The 20647-nt window shown below is 39.3% G+C and overlaps 1 protein-coding gene across 1 annotated transcript in view; it reads left to right on the top strand.

Annotated features, from left to right (window-relative positions):
* The window catches only part of CFAP58 (cilia and flagella associated protein 58), a 55342-nt gene extending 37516 nt beyond the window's left edge, over positions 1–17826 (top strand). The window contains exons 16-18 of the mRNA XM_062496633.1: positions 11777–11896; positions 13365–13498; positions 17706–17826. Coding sequence (XP_062352617.1) covers positions 11777–11896; positions 13365–13498; positions 17706–17826 — 375 coding nt within the window. The remainder of the gene's footprint in view (positions 1–11776; positions 11897–13364; positions 13499–17705) is intronic.
* Positions 17827–20647: the final 2821 nt, after the last annotated feature.

Raw genomic sequence — 20647 nt, 5'->3', positions numbered from 1 at the left:
TTATTTGTTTTTAGTGCCCGGTGTAGATTCTACTTGGATTTCAGAGTGTAACACACTTGCATGTTACAGGTAGGGTACAGAGTCCGAGTGGGGATTTTTTTGGTGGAATTGTCTATTTTCATAAAAAATAACTGCAATTCACTTCAGGAAACTAATGGCTGTAGAATCCCTAAAAGTCCCTTTTGACTGCCCATTATTGTTTCTCTGTCATCTTGTCTTTAGAGAGATTTCAGCAGAGGTAGCTTGGGAGAGTGCTTTGTATGCACTGAAACTTACAGGTGAACTGCAAAATCCACTGCCAAAATGCAATCCTTTCTTTACTGCTCCTTTATCATTTATATATGAAGTCAGCCTTTTGAAGGGATTTTCCATCCAAAAATGAAAAGGGAAAATTTCTTTTTAGCTTTTTATAGTGTAATAGGACTTGTTGCTTTTCTATCTCTGTTTCCTGGAGGATTTGACTTCCTCTGGAAGCACTGGATTAATACCCTATCTTGCAGCTCAAGCTAGCAGTTCTCTCAGCCCTCAATTAAAGGGGTGAGTATATTGAGCTCTAGGCCTTTTCTACGCTTGAAAGCCTCATTTCTACCAGCAAAAAATGTCTTTTCTGATTTAGGTTATACCAGCTCTTGAATGGCAGAAGACTTTCCTGCCAGTAAAATTGCATCTAATTGCATAGGCAGTAGCTGGCATAAACATATCAGCACAAAGGAATTTCAAAACTAACTGAGCTGAAATTGGGCAGAGCTGTCAAAAACCACAAGAAAGAGCTCTTCAGGTATGTAAACAATAAGCAGAAACAGACAAAATTATTGGCCCACCCTTAGATAGGAGAAGTGAAATAGCAACAATGATTTTTTAAAGGAGTGAAGTTCAGCAAGGACAAGTGTGAGGTCTTAGAGCTGGGAAATTCAACCCAGAAGGATTGAATCCTGTGCAGGACAGGCTGGGATCTACTTGGTGGGGGAGCTGCTCTCTGGAAAGGGACCTGGGCATCTTGGTGCCAACAAGCTCAATTTGAGTGAACATTTTGCTGCTGCAGCAAAGAAAGGCAACAGGGTGTTGGGTAAAGTCAACAAGGGCATCACTAGCAGAGGTTATTCCACTCTACTCAGCATTTGTCAGGCCACACACGGAATACAGTGTTCAGTTTTGGTCCCTGCTATATAAAAAAGATGGACAGGTTAGAGTGGGTCCAAAAGCGGGCCACAAAGATGATGAAAGGACTGGAAAGCTTGCCATAGGAGGATAGTCTGAAACTACTGTATTTGTTTGCCTTTGAGAAAACAAGGCTGAGGGGAGACCTTATAATCATGTTCCAGTATTTAAAGGGTCTTTAAAAAGAAGATGGAAATTTTCTCTTTACAAGGAATCACATGGCAAAGGTGGGGGTAATAGGTACAGGTTTCTCCTGTGGAGTTCTGATTGGACACAAGAGGAAAGTTGTTAACAGTGAGAGCAATTGGAAGGCATGGCAATGATCTCCTCAGGGAAGTGCTGCATTTTCTGATGCTGGACCCTTTAAAGATCTATCTGGTCAGGGTACTGGGCCATCTTGTCTAGGTATCTGGTGCTTTTGGTGAGAAAGGCTGGACCAGAAGATCCTTGATGTCCCCTTACAACCTTCTATTCTATCATTCAGAGATTAAAAAGGTGTCAATTTAAGATCTAATCCCAAAGTCCCTTGCATGAGCAGTCTCATTAAAGGGACAACAAATTTAATTTACTATTTGCTGTCTTAGATGTATGTTGGTCACCAATATAAGCAAATGAGAATGAAAGAAAGGTTGGAGTTTATGAATCTTGAGGTTTACTTCCAACATGGTATTCTATGATTCTGACTGAGAAAGCTAAGCTGCCAAAACTTCTAGCCACTGATCAAATGGTTCCTAATGGGGAGGGAAGGCAGAAAAGTGCTCTCCTGTCCTTATAAAAAAACTTAAGTGCTGCTATGTACCTTAAGGAAACAAGAGAGAGAAAAGAGTACCTGGTTTGAGGTTTGAGGTTATGACTGCAGTTCTAAGTTGGTGACTGGAATTTCAAGGGATTTGCATTGAAATACAGAAGTGGGAAATACCATAAGGACTCAGGCCTAACATTTACTTTTTGGCTTTCAGCTGGATATGAATCATAAAGAAAAAGTTTACTTCCCCAGTGCCGTGCAGAATTAGGCTGATGTGTCAAAGGCCCACTGTAAGAATAGCCTTTATTTATGCTCCAAAGACAAGCTCTGTTCTTTTTTCAAATGAAAAAAATAAAGTGTGACCATGAACTCTGTCTGCAACCCAGTTCTAACTTGTGATGGATAAAAAATATCCCATTACCGGCTCAATATTATGATGCATAACAGTCTACTGAATTAGTGCTATCAAAATAATTTCAGTCCAATGCCTGGAAACTTACTTGAACTGGAATTTCCAATGCAGTATGAAGTGACAAATGGAGGTACTTAATGCATCTAGTCATCCTTGAGGACTACTCTTAGATTCTTTCCTTCTTGTGGCATTTTTAAATTTTCCTTTTGTTGTGTTTGAAAATGTTCATTGCTAAACTAGGACTTTGAGTGAGGATTTTAGCTTTGGAGATGTTTTGTATTTAATATTGGTTTTAAATTGAAAGATTAATGTCTTTCATTGATTCTGTGCCGGGCATGATGATTTTTCCATTCAATTAGAATATCTCTAGTATCTTTTGTTCTGACACTGATAATTTTTCCCAATTATTTTAATTATTTATTTTTTTAAAAAATTGATTATGTAGCCAGTAGGGTTCTGTGACTAGGGCAGAACCACTCACACTAAGCAAATTATAGGATAATTGTGTTAAATCCTGGTGCAATTTACCAGGGCTTGTATGCAATCCCGTGATGATGTAGTAAGGAATCTTATATCACAACCATGAAAGGTATGAATCACCTATGTAGTCTTGAGGGTCTACATATCTACCTGAAAGTTTTGTGTAAGCTTTAATAATTCAATAGATATCAGAGGAATGTTCAGTTCTTGTCCTAGCTCTCCTCAGAAAGGAGCTGATTTCTATTTCTGCATATTTCCAATACACTTCTTGGCACATTAGTTTATTTTAGACCTTCTAATCTCAGTCCATCTAGAATTAGAAGATGTTCTATGTTATAGAAATTTACTGCATGATAAACTGCTCTTTAAAACACACTGACATTTAGATTCTTTCCCTCCTCCCACATATGTTGCAATTCAAGTAGAAGATAATAAAGTCTTCCCAGAAAAATAGCTTTTTTTTTTTTTTTGGTATGTTTGTTTAAACAGGGTTTTGAAAAAGAGGGTAGGGAAGTATGCTGAGCACTTTAATGTCACCAGGTGAAGATAATTGGCTGCTCTTTAGGGTGAGAAAATAATTTCCAATAAAAACAGTGCAAATATTTCTGACACTGAGAAATGGGAAGCAAAGAAGATTACCTAGTGATCAAACAAAATACTTCTGATGAACAGTTTTCTTAGATGAAGAGATAATTTTTACTGACTCTTTGTGAAACTACCCTACTCTCATAAACAAAACATATCTTCCATGATAAATGGTTTTGGACAGAAGCAAGGTGCAAGTTTATTCGAGAAAATAACTTCTGGGAATCTGCACCATTTTTAGCTCATCCTTGTATGTTTTGGTCAGAAATATTCAGATGTCATTTACAAAGCTGCAGGCAGAAGGAAAGTTGGAGGCAGAGGAAGTTGCAGGCAGAAGAAAAATCCCTTAGAGTTTATAGGTGGCAAATATACATGAATGCCGAATCTGTTTTACAAGTTTCTTAAAAGAATTGATATATTTAGTTGAGTTTGAGCTGGAAAGAGAACTCTAGTGGGTCATCAGATGCCATCCCTCTTCATCATGCAAGATTGTTTTAATTACACAAGTACTGTGCTTCATAGATGAGTGTCAAGCATAGTTTAGTGTCCTGCATTCTAATACATGTACTCCCAGTCCATGAAGAGGTTGTTATCTTCAGGTACACTGAGTTTTCTCCCACATTTGTAACCTCCTGCTGTAGTCCAGACCTGCTATTTCTTAAAAGCAAGGAGCAGGTGTATTGACACAGCCACCAGCATGGTGGTCCTGGGGGGCTGAGTTTCATTCCTGTGTGTCTTCAAGGAGTTTTAGTGAACTTTGGTAATTCATGTAACAGCTCTCTGTGTTCAGAACTCCTGTAGAATGAGAAGAGGATCGCTGCTCTCGTGGGAAGCAGCGTACAATATGGCTTCAGCATGAGTACAGTAAAGATTTAATACTATTCAGATACTGAAACAGGGATGCCATATGAGAACCTAAGACACAGCACTGTTATCTGTAATCTGCATCAGCAAAACAGAAACAGTGATCTCCAAAGTGTTTTATTCAAATACATTATGTTTGGTTTGAACCCAGAATCCTGAGTATGGATACCTTGTATCATGGATATCTTGTAGACTGAAAATATTTTTTAAAATGACCCAACCCTAAAGTTCTTAGTCAGAATTGCCCTTAACTTCAACATTAGTTTGCCAGAATAAAGCTTGGATAAAAAGTTCAGGAATTGTTCCAGTAAATAACAAATAACTGAAAACAGCCTTGTTTACTCCTCATTCCTGTGTTCAGCATGTATCTGAGAAGGAAATAAATCTGCTGTGCACCCTAGGGTAAAGTATATTAATCAACCAGTTATCTTGTTAAGGGAAAATAAATGACTCGCTGTGCTGACTGAATACATTGCAGCACACGGACTTTGCAGTGCTGTAGCAATCCGATACTGACTGTCAGCCATCCAGGATCTGCTAGAGAAGCTGAAATACTGGAGGAGTGCAGCAGCAGTGTAGCAATACATTCACAAGCCCGTATTCTATAGGGTGGGCCAGAGCTAGAGGTATGTCTTTAGTATTCACCCTTTGGCAGGTGTTCTTGTGTTAAGATAAGGGGTGCCTGCTCTTCCCTCAGCAGCAAGATAGGGACAATCTGCAGCATCCCAGTCAGTGATGGATTATCGTCTTGTATGACAGTTGCAACAACAGAAAAACCCCACAAAAAAAGTAATTCCACAGGGATGGACTAGATTTGTTCTATTCCAGTTCTCTTTATTTTCATTCTTACTGTGAATGAGGGGACACATGCAGAAAGATGCTGCAGCTAAGGTTGTTTTGCAGCTGTTAGAGGAAGGCAGACAGAGTCACTGTGGCTGGTTGCATTTTTTTAGAAGGCTGGCTTAAAATGGGACATAGGAGGACACAAACAGGTGCAGAAAGAGCCCTATTTCTCCGCTGTTCTCTTGAGACATCCAGAGATGTGCTGCTGAGTGCACAGGAGCCATGAACCTCAGCAGGGAGAGTCTCTGCCAAGCAGGGTGCAGCAGTCAGCCAACTGCTGCACCTCTTGGAGGCTCAGAGCTCAAGGCTTCCCATGCCTAAGTAGATACAACTGTAATCTTAAACGGGGGATGAGACACTTGAGCACAGCAGTTGTCTTTACATGGACATTACGATTCACTGTCTTTCCCCTTCCTTTAGTCCTATTTCTGTTTCTTTGAATTTTAAGAAGCAGGCAAGGAGAGCTGAAACAGAACTCCTTGAAGAATAGCAGAGGCTCAGCTGTAATTACAGTGAGTCTGAAGGAAGCCATGCATTAAAACATTCATGATTTCAGAATTGCTGTGTGTGTTTCTCAGATGTACTGTTATTTCTTAATAGGTTCCAAAGTGTAACAGGAGACTAGTCTTTCTTCCCTGAGGTACTTGACGTATGCAGGGGAACTGTGCTGTCCTGTCAAAAAGATGTATGTAGGCTTTCCTGCCTTGTTAGACAAGTATTGTAGATTTAAGTGGTGGCTTGACTTTGAGATAGCTGTTCAGAGGTAGCAGTTCCAGAACACCAAAGGACTTGAAGCAAAGTGCTCTCATCTTTCAGGAAAATCTAAAGATCCAAGTCAAGCAGGTGACTAAAGAGATGTAGGTGCCTAACTTAAAAATAGATGTTTCTAGAAGGAGCTCTGCAATCTCTCTGACCCTTCAAGGTCATCTGTCAGATCAGTCTGAAGTGAGAACAGAAGCTGGGTCTACTGGGAGTCCTCATGCCAAGCTGTCACTTGCAGGAACAGCTAATCATTATCAACAGAGCTGTGATAATTCTCCTTTGATTCATCTAAAATTTAAAAAAATCTAAATGGCTATTGAATAGCTGAAATACATGCTGTTACACTGACATTAAAGTACAGAGGTTGTAAGTCAAATAGTCTCTATCTGAAGAAGAGACTTAATTTCTTTTTTCTTAGAACCTTGTATAAAGTAATTATTGTACAGTAAAAGGTTCCGCATCATTTTCTTTGTGGACTTATTCATTTAGAATATTTAGAAACCTTGTTGATAAGATTTGTATCAACCTCTGATCTCCTCCAGGTCACTTTAAGACAATCTGCTACTAGAATGTGAAACAAAGGTTTGTTTAGAGCTCTCTTCAACCCAACTGTCAAGCTGCAGACACTGAAAATAGTTGGAATATTTACATCAGTCCATGTCGAGTCAGGGGTAATTCGCACCTTCAAGGAACAACTCACTTTCATGTGTGTATGTGTGTATATTTCTGCTCACACATATAGAACAGGAGGTAATTAATTGATAATCTTATGCAATGTAAAGTAGAAACATCATGATTGAATGAGCTACTCTGATTAATGATTTTATAAACTCTTATGTAATATCAATTGTAAAAAGGGTACTGCAGCTGTTATTTCAGCAAGACACATCCACGCCATTTTCTTTGGATAGAATGTTAAACTTGTGTCTCAGAGTTCAGAAGTTGAAAGGAGAGGAGTATATGTAAGTAATTTGTTTGTTCATTTGAAAAAAAATATTGTTTTCCTACACTCTTATTAAGGAAGAGCTGATAGTAACAGTTCCTAGCAATGGTAATAAAAATAAGTTGCGGTTGCACTCCAGGTGGAAATGTTCATTCTTTGTTGTTCCTGGAAGATGGTGATACTGCAGCATTCAGTCTTGCTGTTGCAAAAAAACAGTTAAGGGTGAAAAACTTAAAAGGTGCTCCAAGGTGGATTTTTGCTCTCTCATTAAGCTATTTCGAAATGCCAGTTAATTTGGTGCAGCTTGCTCTGTGCCAAAGGAAACAGATTTGCTCTTGAGAAGCATTATTATCAACTGGAGAAATAAGTCACAAGACAAGTTTGAATAGTGCAGATTTCACCAAAAATGAGATTATCCCATTATTTTCTTCAAGCTGGTGGTTTTCACAGGAAAACCCAAAACATCTAGTTAGTGTTGCTGCATTGTGAAAGGCCCTCAATGTCCTCTTTCAAACATAATTGATTTATCCAATAAAAAACCTCACATTGGACAGTTAATGAAGTGTCTAGGTGATAATGAAAACAGGAGCTGTTCTAGGGAACTGCATTCTTGCAAGGGTGTTTGCTGATGGATGTGGAATAGACAGGAAAGAGCAGGAGCTTTTGGAAAGTGTTTACAGAAAACGTTTATACTGCACATTTCTCATAGTGCTGGAGGCAACTTTCTTCTGTTACTATAAAATTTGTGAAGGTCACCATATGCTAATTTTTTTTCCTCATAAAACTTTTCAAGATAGATGTCCTGAGCCAATAGCTATTGCTAGGTATGCACAATAACAAATAAATGTAGGGCTTATACAGCTAAAACTACTATGACTAGATATGTAATCTGTATATGTATTTAATCCACATTTCTTTGTCCTGTTTAACACTTATGAAGAGGAATCACTGTCCCTTAGGATGCTCTGCTGCTGCATGGCATCATGAATAAAATGCCTCTGGAGTCCAGCACAGCATTGACATTTAGGTTACAGTGCCAATAAACAAGAAACTCCCTGTGGCACGTTGACTGACTTGCTATCCCCACCAAAGCCATGAGGAGCTGTAGAGTGCTTGCAGTTATATAGTTTTCTTCACCTTACTAATTAAAATAAGAATTTTCATTTAGGTTGAATGTTTTAGGGACTGCTGCCGTACACCACATTGCACACTTTTGCACTGCATCTTTATCTTGTTGAGTTTCTTCTTTAGCTCAATTGCTGGAGACAAGAACTGACGTGTTCTTGTAAACTGATATTTCCTCTGATGGATTTTGATGCCTTTTGGATTTTTTTTAAGCTTTTGTTGCATAATAGGATTTCTGTGGGTCTGGTGGAGAAGGCTCTTAGAGTGCTGCTATGCCAGATACATTTGTTGAATTATCTGTTTGGAAAGAAGCTGATAAAAATGAGGAAGCTGGGACTGCTGGGTCTATTTCTGCTTTGAATACATCTTCATTAAATGTATGGTCATCCATCCTCTCTGGTTCAGAATACAACCTTAGGCTAACTAACAAGATGTGCCATTTCCTTGTGTCATGGTGAGGAACAGGATGACACAAGATGGGGTCACATCTTTAGAGCTCTATTCCAGGCTGGGACTGGTGAATACTTCCCACTCCCTGTCAATGGCTGTGAATGCCTTGCTGTCATTTTGGGAATGTGTCTGATAGTACTGATGGTCCTTCTCACATGGAAAAACAAATGGGGCTGTGCTGGTCAGCAGCAATAGCTTCTTTTGAAGTAGGATTTTGTTGGAAAAGCTTCTTGTTGAAGATGGAGCCAACTTGTGACCACCTAATCATGGACAATCAACTGAAATTTGCCAAATGCTATCCAGTCTTCTGCAGAAGAAAATAGTTTTTCCTCAGTTTGCTGTAGAGCAAGCAGGCCAGGAGAACTAGAGAGTATGGCTGAGACAGCACCTAGCTAAATTTAGGGGGAAGCACCACTAACTTGCCCACCCTCCCTCTCCAGATTAATGGGTGAGAGACTTAGGGATGAAGAAAATTGTTGTCATAGCTGGACCTACAGACAGACCTGTGAGCTCCTCAGAGATCCCCTGGGGAGCAAATCTAAGACAGAAAGCACTGTTCTAAAAATAATGTGCCCTTTTATTTGCAGAATTTTTACAGCAGGTATTCACAGAGGTGCTGAAATTCTCTTTGGAATGCCTGAAATTTGACTGTAATCCTCAGCGTGAGTGTCCCAGTGTGCCCTACATACACAAAATGAATGTGCCATCATCTCTCCACCATCATCTTGTCTTAGTTTGTGTCATAAACCAGTGAAGCTCACTGATGTTATGGCTCAGTCCTACAGTCAAACATCTGCTGAATTCCATGGGACTTTCATGGTGGAAGAATCCCTTAAAAAGTTTTGTTACTGGCCTGGACCTGATCTGAACACAGGTAAATTACTCTTGCTAGTGAAGGCTAGTGGATTTAAAGAGATTTGATGGATCTTCCTTAACCTCAAAAAGAAGAGTTGTGCCTTGCAGTGTGTTTGTGACTCTTAAGTTCCTTGATCTCAAAGCTCAGAACTGTGGTAAGATGTGTGTTATGATGGCTCCCTGGTGTGAGGATGGAGGGAAATGTTAGGGGAGGCAGTTTGGGATGAGCCAAAGCAAGCCAGTCATAATGGTTTCACTTGATCTGTTACAGAAAACAAAGCTTTTCTTAATGAACTTGTGCTGGTATTTTTTTCTTGGTCATTTCTGGTTTCTTATATGTAGAGATGGAAGCACCTGCACATGCACCTTGTGACTCACATAGAGTTACCCTTGTGGTTGCTGTTTTCAAATTAATTGAAATTAATTTATTTCTTTTTAATTATTTGTTGGATCCTGCTGTAAAATTTCAGAAATTGTAGAAATTTCCATGAAATTTTGTAGAAATTTCTGTGAAACCTGTGGATATAAGGTTCTGCTGAGGAGGAAAGAAGTATCCAGGGATTTCTTTTAATGTTTTGCTGACATATGGTGATTCTAACCCAGTGACAAATAATTTGACCAGATGTAAAAGAGATGGACAGTGCTTAGCAAGGAAGGAGAGGATATGCATTATAAGACATCTGGTTCTTCCTCTGTTGGGTTATGGATACAATGTACACTGGATACCTAACGAGTCTCTGTTGCATAAAATAGATTCTCCTTACAATAGAATGGCATGCTTTGTCTCTAAATGAGGTTATTATATACACCATTGCACAGTGTTTGAAGAGCTTGGTCGGCCGTTGTAGAGGGTAGGGAGAGAAAAAAAATGGAAAACAATTGCACTTAAGATCTTCAATCTATCAATTGCACCGTTTGTCCAAATTACCATTACACTATTACAAAATACAAATATATGATACATTCAAGGTTGAAATGTTAATATTGACTGGCCAGATTTTGACAAGGTGGATTTTTCTTTTGCTGTTATTTTTACCTTGCAGTAAAATCTTAACTTCCTCAGAAAGAAAGGCTGGTAGTGGAAATACCACTATGAAGTGGCATGATAACTCTATACTCAGAATGAATAATCAATTTAGTATTTGCTGCTATGAAAACCTCAGTCTGAGTCTGAGGACGTTTTGACTTTTCCAGAGATAAACTGTGAACAATTTCATTTCTAAGGAACTCTTCCTCAGTAATCTGCAGAATTTAAGGACAACGCTTGCAAAAGTAAGGCATGATTTGAAGTGATTCCATTTTGGGTTCCCAACTTGTGACAATTTTAGTGCAAAGTTTTCAGCAAATTATGAGATCTAGAAACTCCAGACTCCTTATGCTCTTGAAGACTGGACACCTAAAATTTTATATCTTCAAAATAGCAAACCACTTCTGCAAAGCCTGGCTCAGCCACTGAGAAAGACCAAATGTAACAATTCTAGATGATGTGGTGGCAGCATTTCCCACATCAACAGATGAATTCTATGGTAAGAGCTGTAGAGAGAGCTTATAAAAAAGACAGTTAAGAGGGGCTTTGTCAAATCCAGTGTAAATAATCACCTATCCTACCTTCTTTTCTGCATTTTTGTCTTGCTCAGTTAAATCTTTTGTCTGCTAGTCTCCTTTTTCATTCCAGTTTTCAGTGTACCAGAAAAGGATGTGACCTTACTGAATAATATTATTTAATGATCTTAGTTTTTCAGGGTAGATAGTAAAACTATTGTAACATCCGAAACTATGAAGGCGGCTTTTTTCAGAGCTTTATTCCTTGGACAAAAAACAAGTACAGTGTCATAAAAAAGCAGCATTTCAGTACAGAAAGCTGTAAGTGGGTCCATGGTGTGGTTTCTTTTCAGGCATGGCAATATCTAACTCTCACAAGTGTTACTGTTCCGACATAAAGGATGAGGAGACACATGACAAAGAAAAATTACTTGGTAATTGTGCTAGTCATAATTGTTGCTGTTTATAATTTCTTTCCCTCTCCCAGAGCCCCAGCAGTTAAACTTAAAGGTTATATATATATAAATGTGTGTGTGTATATATGCTTTGCAGGATTTTCTTTGGAAGAAGTTACTCTTTTGTACAAACCTTTGCTGACATTTCTATTGCCTGCTCACATCCAGTTGGGTGAAGCTGTGATCCTTAATGTAAGGCAATGTGACTCATAAGAAGAAAGATTGCAATAAGCACAGTTTCTAGTGATTAATTTCCCAGCCCTGGATACTCTTTCAGTAACTGCTGAGGTAGAGAGTGCTTGCTGGTGCTGGTGTTCAAGAGCATTTCATTCGTGGTTTGAAGTAGCTGGATGTTTATCTTAATGAGCTCTCCCATTGCTATCACAACAACTTTAAATACCTTATGGCTAGTGAGTAAAGCTTGACACACAGGCAGATTTGTTTCTCCAAACACCTTCCTGGCTGAGTTGCAATTTCCAGTGAGGTTGATTTCCTCTCAGGCTGTGCTGCTCCATAGTAGTTTAACAAGAGCTCTCCTCCTCTTGTCTCTTCCATAGGAAAAGGAGAAGCTGTATGTGGAACTGAGGCACGTGCTGGCCCGGCAGCCTGGGCCCGAAGCCACGGAACAGCTGCAGCAGTACCGGAACGTTCTGCGGGAGAAGACGAAGCAGATCAAGGTAAGAGGTCCCTGGGGAGGGGCTGCAGGGAGATCTGCAGTGAGCAGTGTGCCTGCCCTAGTGTGTTAGACCAGGAAAGCCAGGTTATCAAGGCATCTCAAGGGACAACACAGAGCAGCAAACAAACTTTTTTTGCACCTTATGCTACTTTTTTTTCATTAAAATAGAGGAAAATTCTTATTACGATATGAGTTAGCAGCACAGTGCTCTAAATAGGTTTTTTTGCCCGGGCATTCTGGGATACTGCCAGCTTTTCGTTCAGCTTATTCTCCTTCCCTTTATTTTAAAATGTTAATATCTTTAAGAAGCAAATCAAAGTCATTTTGTTTTCTTTTTTAACAAACTAGTGGGAATATACTGAGAATCCAGTCTTAAGTTACTGTTATTTCCTTTGTCATGTGTACATGTATATTTAGATTTGCAGATTTTGTGGAGATGAACAGGAGCAACCTGTTCTAACCCCATCAGTCAGAAGGAGGAGTTCCTGCTTGCAAAAGAATCTTGTAGAGAATTTTAAAAGCGTAATATTAAAAAGTGAGTCTTTGATAGAATTCTATGATATTCTATGATATTCTATGAATAAACTGATCTTCTCTTATTCTTGCTTGCATGAGAGATCAGTCTCCCCAGGAGTTCATCTACTTCTGCAGCTCCTCTCTCTGTTGAAGTCATCATCTCCTGTTCACTGCATCATAATCACGTCTATACTAACCAGGAGGAAAAAATGCAGGAGCAGATGGGCCCTTACGAAACAAAGAGGCTGTTATGCAAATCTTAGCTTTCCATGGAGAAGAGAAACAAAGTAGAAAATGTAAAATAGAAGGCAAAGTTTAGCTAAACTGAACGTGATTTGAAGTTCTCCATAGGGTCCTTTTTTGTCCTTAATGCAGTCAATTGCTATTTTGTATTTCAGGCACAGTGTGCTGTAGCACAATGGTGTGCATGCCATTTTGGGGTGCCAGGTCAGGCTGTTACCCTTTTGAAAGAAAGAATGTGCATGTGCCTCTTTTTTGAAAATTTTACTGATTCACATGAAAGTGGCTTTGTATTCATATTTACAGTGCCTTTGCCTGTGTGGATTACTCCACTTAGCAGGGCATCCCTGTGAATAAACTCCATTATTATAAAATAATTCCCTGATTTATTAAGACCTTAGTTTTGGACTTTTGCCCAGCTTTAAGTCCCAGAAATTAGGAGCTAATGTATCTATTAATGCCATTGCCATAAATCTTGGAGTGTATTTTACATGTTGTATTATGGTTAAATGGCATAACCTTTATTTTGTAAGATGTTTTTAGGTGAGCAGAGGTGAGATAAATGAAACATCAAGATGGAAAAGGAATTGTGGTAGAAAAGGACCATGTCTTACATAATCAAATGTAAAAGGAGAAAGTGCTTGTAAAAGTACTCACTTTTGTGTAAGTGAAGCAACATCTTCTGTTTCTGCTGTTTGTGTTTTGTTTATTAGGTTTTGTCCTCAGAACTGAGTATGTATGAAACACAGAGCAAAGAATACAAACATGAAATTGAAAGACTTAACAATGAGCTTCTGGAAGTGAAAAAGAAATATCTGTCTCAGAAACGCAAGGAGCAACAGAAGAAGTATGGGAAAACAACAGTTTTGTCTACACAACTTTCTGAACAAACTAGATTTTTGTTTTAGAGCCTTTTGATCAGAATGTGGCCAAATTTGACTGAGGTGATACAGTTTTCTTGCCTAATTTTTCTGAATGTTAATTTTCCTCCATGTTACTTCAGTCTGGTCTGGATTTACTATGGTCCATGGCCAGGATAAGAACATCCATCAGAGATATTACAGAACCCTTTCTGCAGTCCAGTTAAATTATTCATACCAATGAGATAGTGTCCAGAGAACACAGATTAGTGTCTTACTCTGACATCTAAGCATAGAATTATAGAACAGTTTGAGTTGGAAGGGATATTTAAAGGCCATCTAGTCCAACAGCCCTGCAATGAGCAGGGACATCTCCAGCCAGATGAGGTGCTCAGAACCCCAGCCTGACCTTGAATGTTTCTGGGTTGGGGCATCTCCCACCTCTCTGGGCAACGTGGGCCAATCTTTCAGCACCCTCATAATAGAAAATTTCCTTCTTATATCTAGTCTAAATCTACCCTCCTTTAGTTAAAAATCCTTATTGCTTGTCCTATTGCAACAGGATTTCTGGGCTGTGAGTGCGCATGGCTGGCTCGTGTCCAGCCTGTCACCCACCAGCACCCCCAGGTCCTTCTGGGCAGGGCTGCTCTCCATCTGTTCATCCCCCAGCCTGGATTGATGCCAGGGGTTGCCCTGACTCAGGTGCAGCACCCAGCACTTGGTCTTGTGGAACCTCAAGAGATTCCCATGGGCCCACTTGAGCTTATCCAGGTCCTTCTGGATGGCATCCCATCCCTCAGGTGAGTCAACTGCCCCATTCAGTTTGTTGTCATCCGAAAACTTGCTGAGGATGCTGAGGGTACTGAGGGTGGGCTTTACTTTTAATGAGAGAGTTCTTAGATTTCTGCACTCAGATGGTGTGATCTGTTACCAAGTTTTTCTGTATGCACAGAAAGACTTTTGTCTTTCTACTCATTTCCATCCTCAGCCAGTGCCTTCCTCACACACTAAAGCCAATGGTTCTCTACAGTTGCTGAACATCATTCAAAGTTGCCTTTGTAATTTCTTCCTTAATACCCCTTCAGAGCAAACGACTTGATGACTAAATTAGCAAAATAATCAGTGATAAACTATGACTTCTGTCCATCTGCAAATTGCATAATGTTACCTTAATGTTTGGAATTAGCAACAATTGCGCAGTGCTAATGGCCTTTCTAGAGCTTTAGGATCAATATGTGAGGCTATCATAATGCCTGATAATACATTTCCAACAGCTAAATGTCTTCTTCACTGTAGATTTGAAATTTTCATTTCAGACTGGCATCATGTCTCTCTCTGTTCATAAAATGAGCCCACATTTTGTTGTTATATCTCATCTAGAATTAATTCCTGTCACAAACTTCACTTGTTAAAGACATAATTGCTTTAAAATAAAACAAAAAATACTGTGTGAGTTGATGGTGGCTGAACTGGGGCATGTTATACAGTGAAAGGAAAACCATATTGGAAGTAATTTAGTACTGGGTACACTGTTTATAGGTTTAGGAGAGAGACCTGCCACTGGGGCAGCTTGTCAGATTGTTCTTTTGGGCAAGCATGTCTGTAGTCTGATGAACATTGGTGTCTTTGTGACATCTGTGTTTTGGAAGCACATTCACTTCTGTTAGTGGTGCTTCTACAGGCTGGCAGCATCTTGTGGCCCCCACCAGAGCCTCAGAAGGCACCAGCACTGTGCTGCCAGCTCTGGTTTGCACCTCTCCTGTCTTGTGGCAGCCAAGGAGTGGTGCTGGGCTTGCTCTGCTCTGCCCCTCATTGCTTTGTACCCCAGTCAAGCCTGTTGGACTGCATCTTGTTTTGAAGAACACAGAGGCATAACTGGGCATACCAGTCCTGGATAACTGCAGCTTTTGCTGTCTCTAGGCTGTGCTTTTTGTTGGCAAGGGAAACAGCCTTGTGCAGCCCTCCTTCTCCAGCCTGCCAGTTGTGCAAGACACATCTCTGGCTTTCTGCCATAGAGAGAATCAGTTGTGCAGTCAGGTTCTTCCCCAGGGAGTCCTCCTCCCTGCCACACATCCATTCCACAGCACTACTGTCTCAGGCAGGGCTGGACATGCAGTGCCTGCTGTGTGGGTGCTGCCCAAAGAGCCAGGGCCATTTGCTCGCACAGTCTCGGATTTCTCTAAATCCCAGATGACAGAAAACCACTGACTTGATTCTCTATCTTGCTGGCTAATGTTAACATCATGTTTGAAATAAATGTAGCTGGCCTTGCTAATAAAATGAGGATCCTATCAGGACGATAGCATTAACAACATTATTGACTACCCTGGTATGAAAGAGAATTAATACTCTCAGATAACCTTATACAAAGTTATCATCTAAAGCTTTTATTGATTTGCACAAGATAGCTTTGAGTTGTGATTTAACATCTTGGTATTGAATAAATGCAGCTCTGCATGTGATGATGAAGGAATATAGTGACAGCAGGAATTTAACTTTGTTTTGTGTTAAAAATGAAAATTCAATGTTTAAGATTTTGGTTGTGAATTTGAAATCCTCTTTTTCAGCTCTCTGATTCTGAATGTTGCTTTTCCCAGTTGTCTTAGCCATTCTTTTTCTATCTCTTTCTATTTTTAACTTCAGCTTCTTGAACCCTTTCTGCATTACTATTTTCCTAGTTGCTTCTAGCACCCAGATCCCATTTTGATATTGATAATAATTTGTGAGAAAATATGAAGCTTAAATCCACACCAGAGACCTAATCCAGAAGTCCTATATATGTTAATAACTGCACGAAGGGATGTCAATATTAACTGGGATCTTTTGCATGTGGCTGGTTGCACATTAATTCTGCATAATATATTGTAGCATTCAGTTGCATAGAATTTTCCATACTGATGAGCACATCTGTTTGTTGTCTCTATGGGAGCATGAGGGAAAAATGAGCTTGGGTTCTGGATTATTTTCTCTCCACAGACTTGGAAGCCCAATAGTGAGATAAGATGAGATAAGCCATCTAATACGGAATGTTAGTTTTTAGTGCTGTCAGCTGGCCATCCATTAGGCCTACATTGGTACAATTAAAACCAGTTATAAATGGTTTTCATTGTCAAGTTCACCTGTGCCATTTTTTGCCTATTCTTCTACCTCTGTATGGATCAAATTTGGAAAAATATGCATAACCAGACATCTGACACAGTTTCTCCGAACTTCTTCCTATCCTGACAGTTATCTAGGGGCAAATAAAAAAGTAATGATTCCAGATGTGTTTTCTTTCCCTTTACTGGGGACTCAGCAAAGATACTCATGTCACGAGGCTAGATTTTGTGAAAGTGTGGTTGCACTCACATCTGTGTCTCAGTCTCAGTGACTGTGAAATAAAATAATGGTACTGACCTTCTTTATAAGCTTTGAGACTTCTGCTGTTATAAACTAGAACTTCATAAAGCTCACTCCACTTGGTTAATCTTCAGTATCTCAGGACCTCTCTCTGAAGCATCCAGGTATATCACAGTGAGTTTGGAATATTGTTCTTCATCTCTGTAGTGCTCTGCTTACCTCCCCAGCTTTGTAAGAGTGGCACCAGCTAACCCTCATCCTCTCCTTTTAAGGCCATCATTTTCAAGACCTCCTGGATTCTCAGATGGAGCAGCTCCCTGGGGCTGTCAGTGCACCTACAGCACACTGTTAGTTTTCTGCAAATGTCCCAGTCAGGGCAATTATCACTGGAACTTTGTTAACATGTGAAGACAGATAGCACTATATATTAATTAAAATTCAACAAAGCAAAGTAAACCTCCCCATTGTGCCTTTGATGAATGTAGCTGTTTGTTTGAAAACAGGCATATTCCAGCTAGAACAGGATGGTGATTAGAAATCTGAAGTCATGGAGCTCATGTACATACTTGCTCTAATGAGGTGCTCTGACCATTTTGGGGAGTAGCATAAAGAAAGCTCATTTATTTCTAATTTTTAATAATTCCAAACCCCATCAGTAGTTTTGCAATTATATCCAAACAGGCACCTAGTCTTGGAGGTTTAGCCTAACAGGCTTTAATCAACACTTTTAAAATGATCTCTTGATACGTGGTTGCATCAAAGAAACTCTGGAAGACACAGATTTCCTTAGTTTGTAAACATCTCTGGGCTGCAGAATGAAATATGAATTTTCTATTTCTTTGTTTCTATTTAAAGGGAGAAAGAGCGAGCCAGCATTGATACGAGGATGAAATTACCACCCCTCAAGACTGATGTACCTCACTTCAGTATAGGGGACTTGCCTTCAAGCAAACCCATTCCCAAAATTGCAGTCTAGGAATGCACTCATCTAGTTACATTCCTGTTCACAGTTTCTTGTTTGAGAAACTGTAATTTTGCAAGAGATTCAGAATCTACTGAAATCACTGTATCACCTTCAGGAAAATTTTGTGTATTGCATATAATAAAAAACATTTTTACACTGGAATTAAATTTAAATTTTGTACATTTTATATTGGAATTAACATAGTTCTTTTTACAAACTATGTACCAAATCTGCCCTTTTGATGCCATCAGACTCCTGCATGGATGTCATGGATAGTAGAGATATTTCTTCTTCAATATTGTGTCTCTATTTAGCACTGTAACACCACAAAATGCCTTAATATGTAGTTATTTCTCTTTTATCTACCTCAGTTGTAAGTACACACTCTATTTATCTTCTGACTCAAAGCACCTGAAAGAAATGAGAATAAAGAAAAGAAGAATTAATAGGCTGATGTTTCAAGCCCTGCTGAGCAAATGCAAAATTAACAAGTCTTTACTTAGATGTACATGTGTAGCAGTTCTCTGTGTGGGCAGTGTATAATAGGGTTTATGCAGTGTTTGCTGCAGTTGTTAGGAAGATCAAGGAAGTTTGTGGCCACAATGTACATTATTAAGAGCACGATTGTGTTTACTCTGGTAGATACAAAGTGACATAATTATGTCTGTTCTATTGGGGGGACTGTGCAGGCTCAATGGGACATGCTGTTCTCCCACACAGATCCTTCCGAGCGATTAAAACTTGGACTCAAAACGTGGCAAACTTTATACTTTAATTTCTAGACACTTGGGCATTTTTGTAACTTTCAGAAATTGTTTTTGTAATACAGCAGGAGCCCTCCAACCTTTTCAGCCAAAAGAGATTTAATTACCATTCATTAACAAGTGAAATAACAAAGTCACGGCATGAGGTGCTGAAGTATAGAAAACTTTCAAGCTGTAAAATAAAATGTTTTGAAACCGATTTGAACATGGAAGGTTTTTTTCCCTGCCTGGGGGATAAAACTACTTGTCCAAAGAGATATGCTGATAAATATTTCACATCCAGTAAAAAAAGCCCAAAAAATCACTTTGCAAAGATTTTGTTCCTTTCTTTGGTGGAATACATAATTAAATATTAAAGCTACTGTGGGAAACGTTAATGAAAGTATTTAATTCAAAGGAATCAAGTTAAATACAACAGGGATCTACTTTGCTTTTACACTGGGGACCAGAACACTTAGTCATCAGATCCATTGTATTTTTCTTTTGTCCCCAAAATAGCTGTTACTGCTTTATTCATTGTCAAGTGCATTATGCTAAAGTTATCATTTTAGGGCAGTCATGCTATCAGAATAGTGTCTTTTGTGTATCTGACGTGTCCTTATAGATAGAATAATTGACAATAACTGACGTGCACTTGAGTCTGATGGAATCCCAAGTAGGTTTTACTGAAGCTTTTAGAAGTTGATATTTGCTAAGGTCCTGAATACCCAGCCTGAAGCTGAATTTTGCTGTGCTTATACTGGCAAGTAATTTATATCGAAAGAAATCATCAAAGACACATTTATTAATTCACATGAACTAGAGGCACAGTTAGACTCCTTGCACACGGTCACTCTGCAGAGAAGCTGCTGATGTATTACACTCTAAAATGTACAGTGACTGTACATTTTAGTACAGTGAGAGAGTCTGAGTCTGTGTACATCTCCCACAGAATCACAGAATTATTTATGTTGGAAAAGACTTCCAAGATCATCCAGTTCCACCTTTGGCTGAACACCAGCATGTCAACTAAGCCAGGGTATTGAGTGCAATGTCCAGTGGTTTCTTGAACAACTCTTGAGCAGATGGTGGCTCCACCACCTCCCTTGGGCAGCCTGCTCCAATGCTTAACCACTTTTCAGTGAAGAAATTCTTCCTGATGTCCAACATGAGCCTCCCATGGCACAGCTTGAGGCCATGTCCTCTTGTCCTGTCACTTGTTACCTGGGAGAAGAGCCCCAGTTTCTGTCAGGTACAACTGCTTTAAGGGAGTGGTAGAATGATAATGTCTCTCCTGAGCCTTTTTTTCTCCAGGCTGAGTCCCTCTAGCTCCTTCAGTAACTCATGACAGAACTCTCTAAACCCTTCCCCAGCTCCATTACCCTTCTCTGAATACACTCCAACCCCTCAATGTCTTTCCTGGGGTGAGGGTCCCAGAACTGGACACAGCACCTGAGGAGTGGCCTCACCAGTGTGGCCTCAGTTTGTCTCTGTTTATTATCAGGGTTTAGGAGACAAATTGTCTCAGTGGTCAGAGGAAAGGAGGGGAAGAAGGGCAGATGGAATTTGTTCCCTACTTTCATATATTGTTATGAGTACAGTAGTAAAATAGATATTTTTCTGTCTTTAGTTGCACTTAATAGTAGCTTTTATTGCATGAGTAAGAAGCTTTTCTGTAAATTATTCTTGACCTAAGTTTCTCCAGTCTTTAAAATGGTTAGGATAGTATTTAAGAACTTGCAAAGGTAAATTCTCTTACATTGAAAAGGTGGCTAGTGTTTTAGATTAAAAAAAAATTATATATATATATATATACATATATATATATATGTAGGACTGCAAAATAATGTGACTTTCTCATACAACATGTTCTTCCAGCCTAAAAAGCTGGGAATTGAGTACAGTAAATTTCACCTACAAAGTAAAGAAGCTTTAACTTGTTCATCCACAATTTCAGGCATCAAGATGTGAATGTGTGAGCTACTGCATTCAGTTTTATTGCATTATTTACTTACTACCACGGAAACGAAATTCACAGGTTAATTCAGAAAAGAAGAAAAAAAAGGACAAGGAAATACAGTCATCAAATT

Source organism: Cinclus cinclus, chromosome 7 (assembly GCF_963662255.1).
Source record: "Cinclus cinclus chromosome 7, bCinCin1.1, whole genome shotgun sequence".
In the NCBI taxonomy this organism is placed as follows: domain Eukaryota; kingdom Metazoa; phylum Chordata; class Aves; order Passeriformes; family Cinclidae; genus Cinclus; species Cinclus cinclus.
The sequence above is the reverse complement of the archived record's forward strand: the minus strand, read 5'-3'. Positions and strand labels throughout refer to the sequence as shown.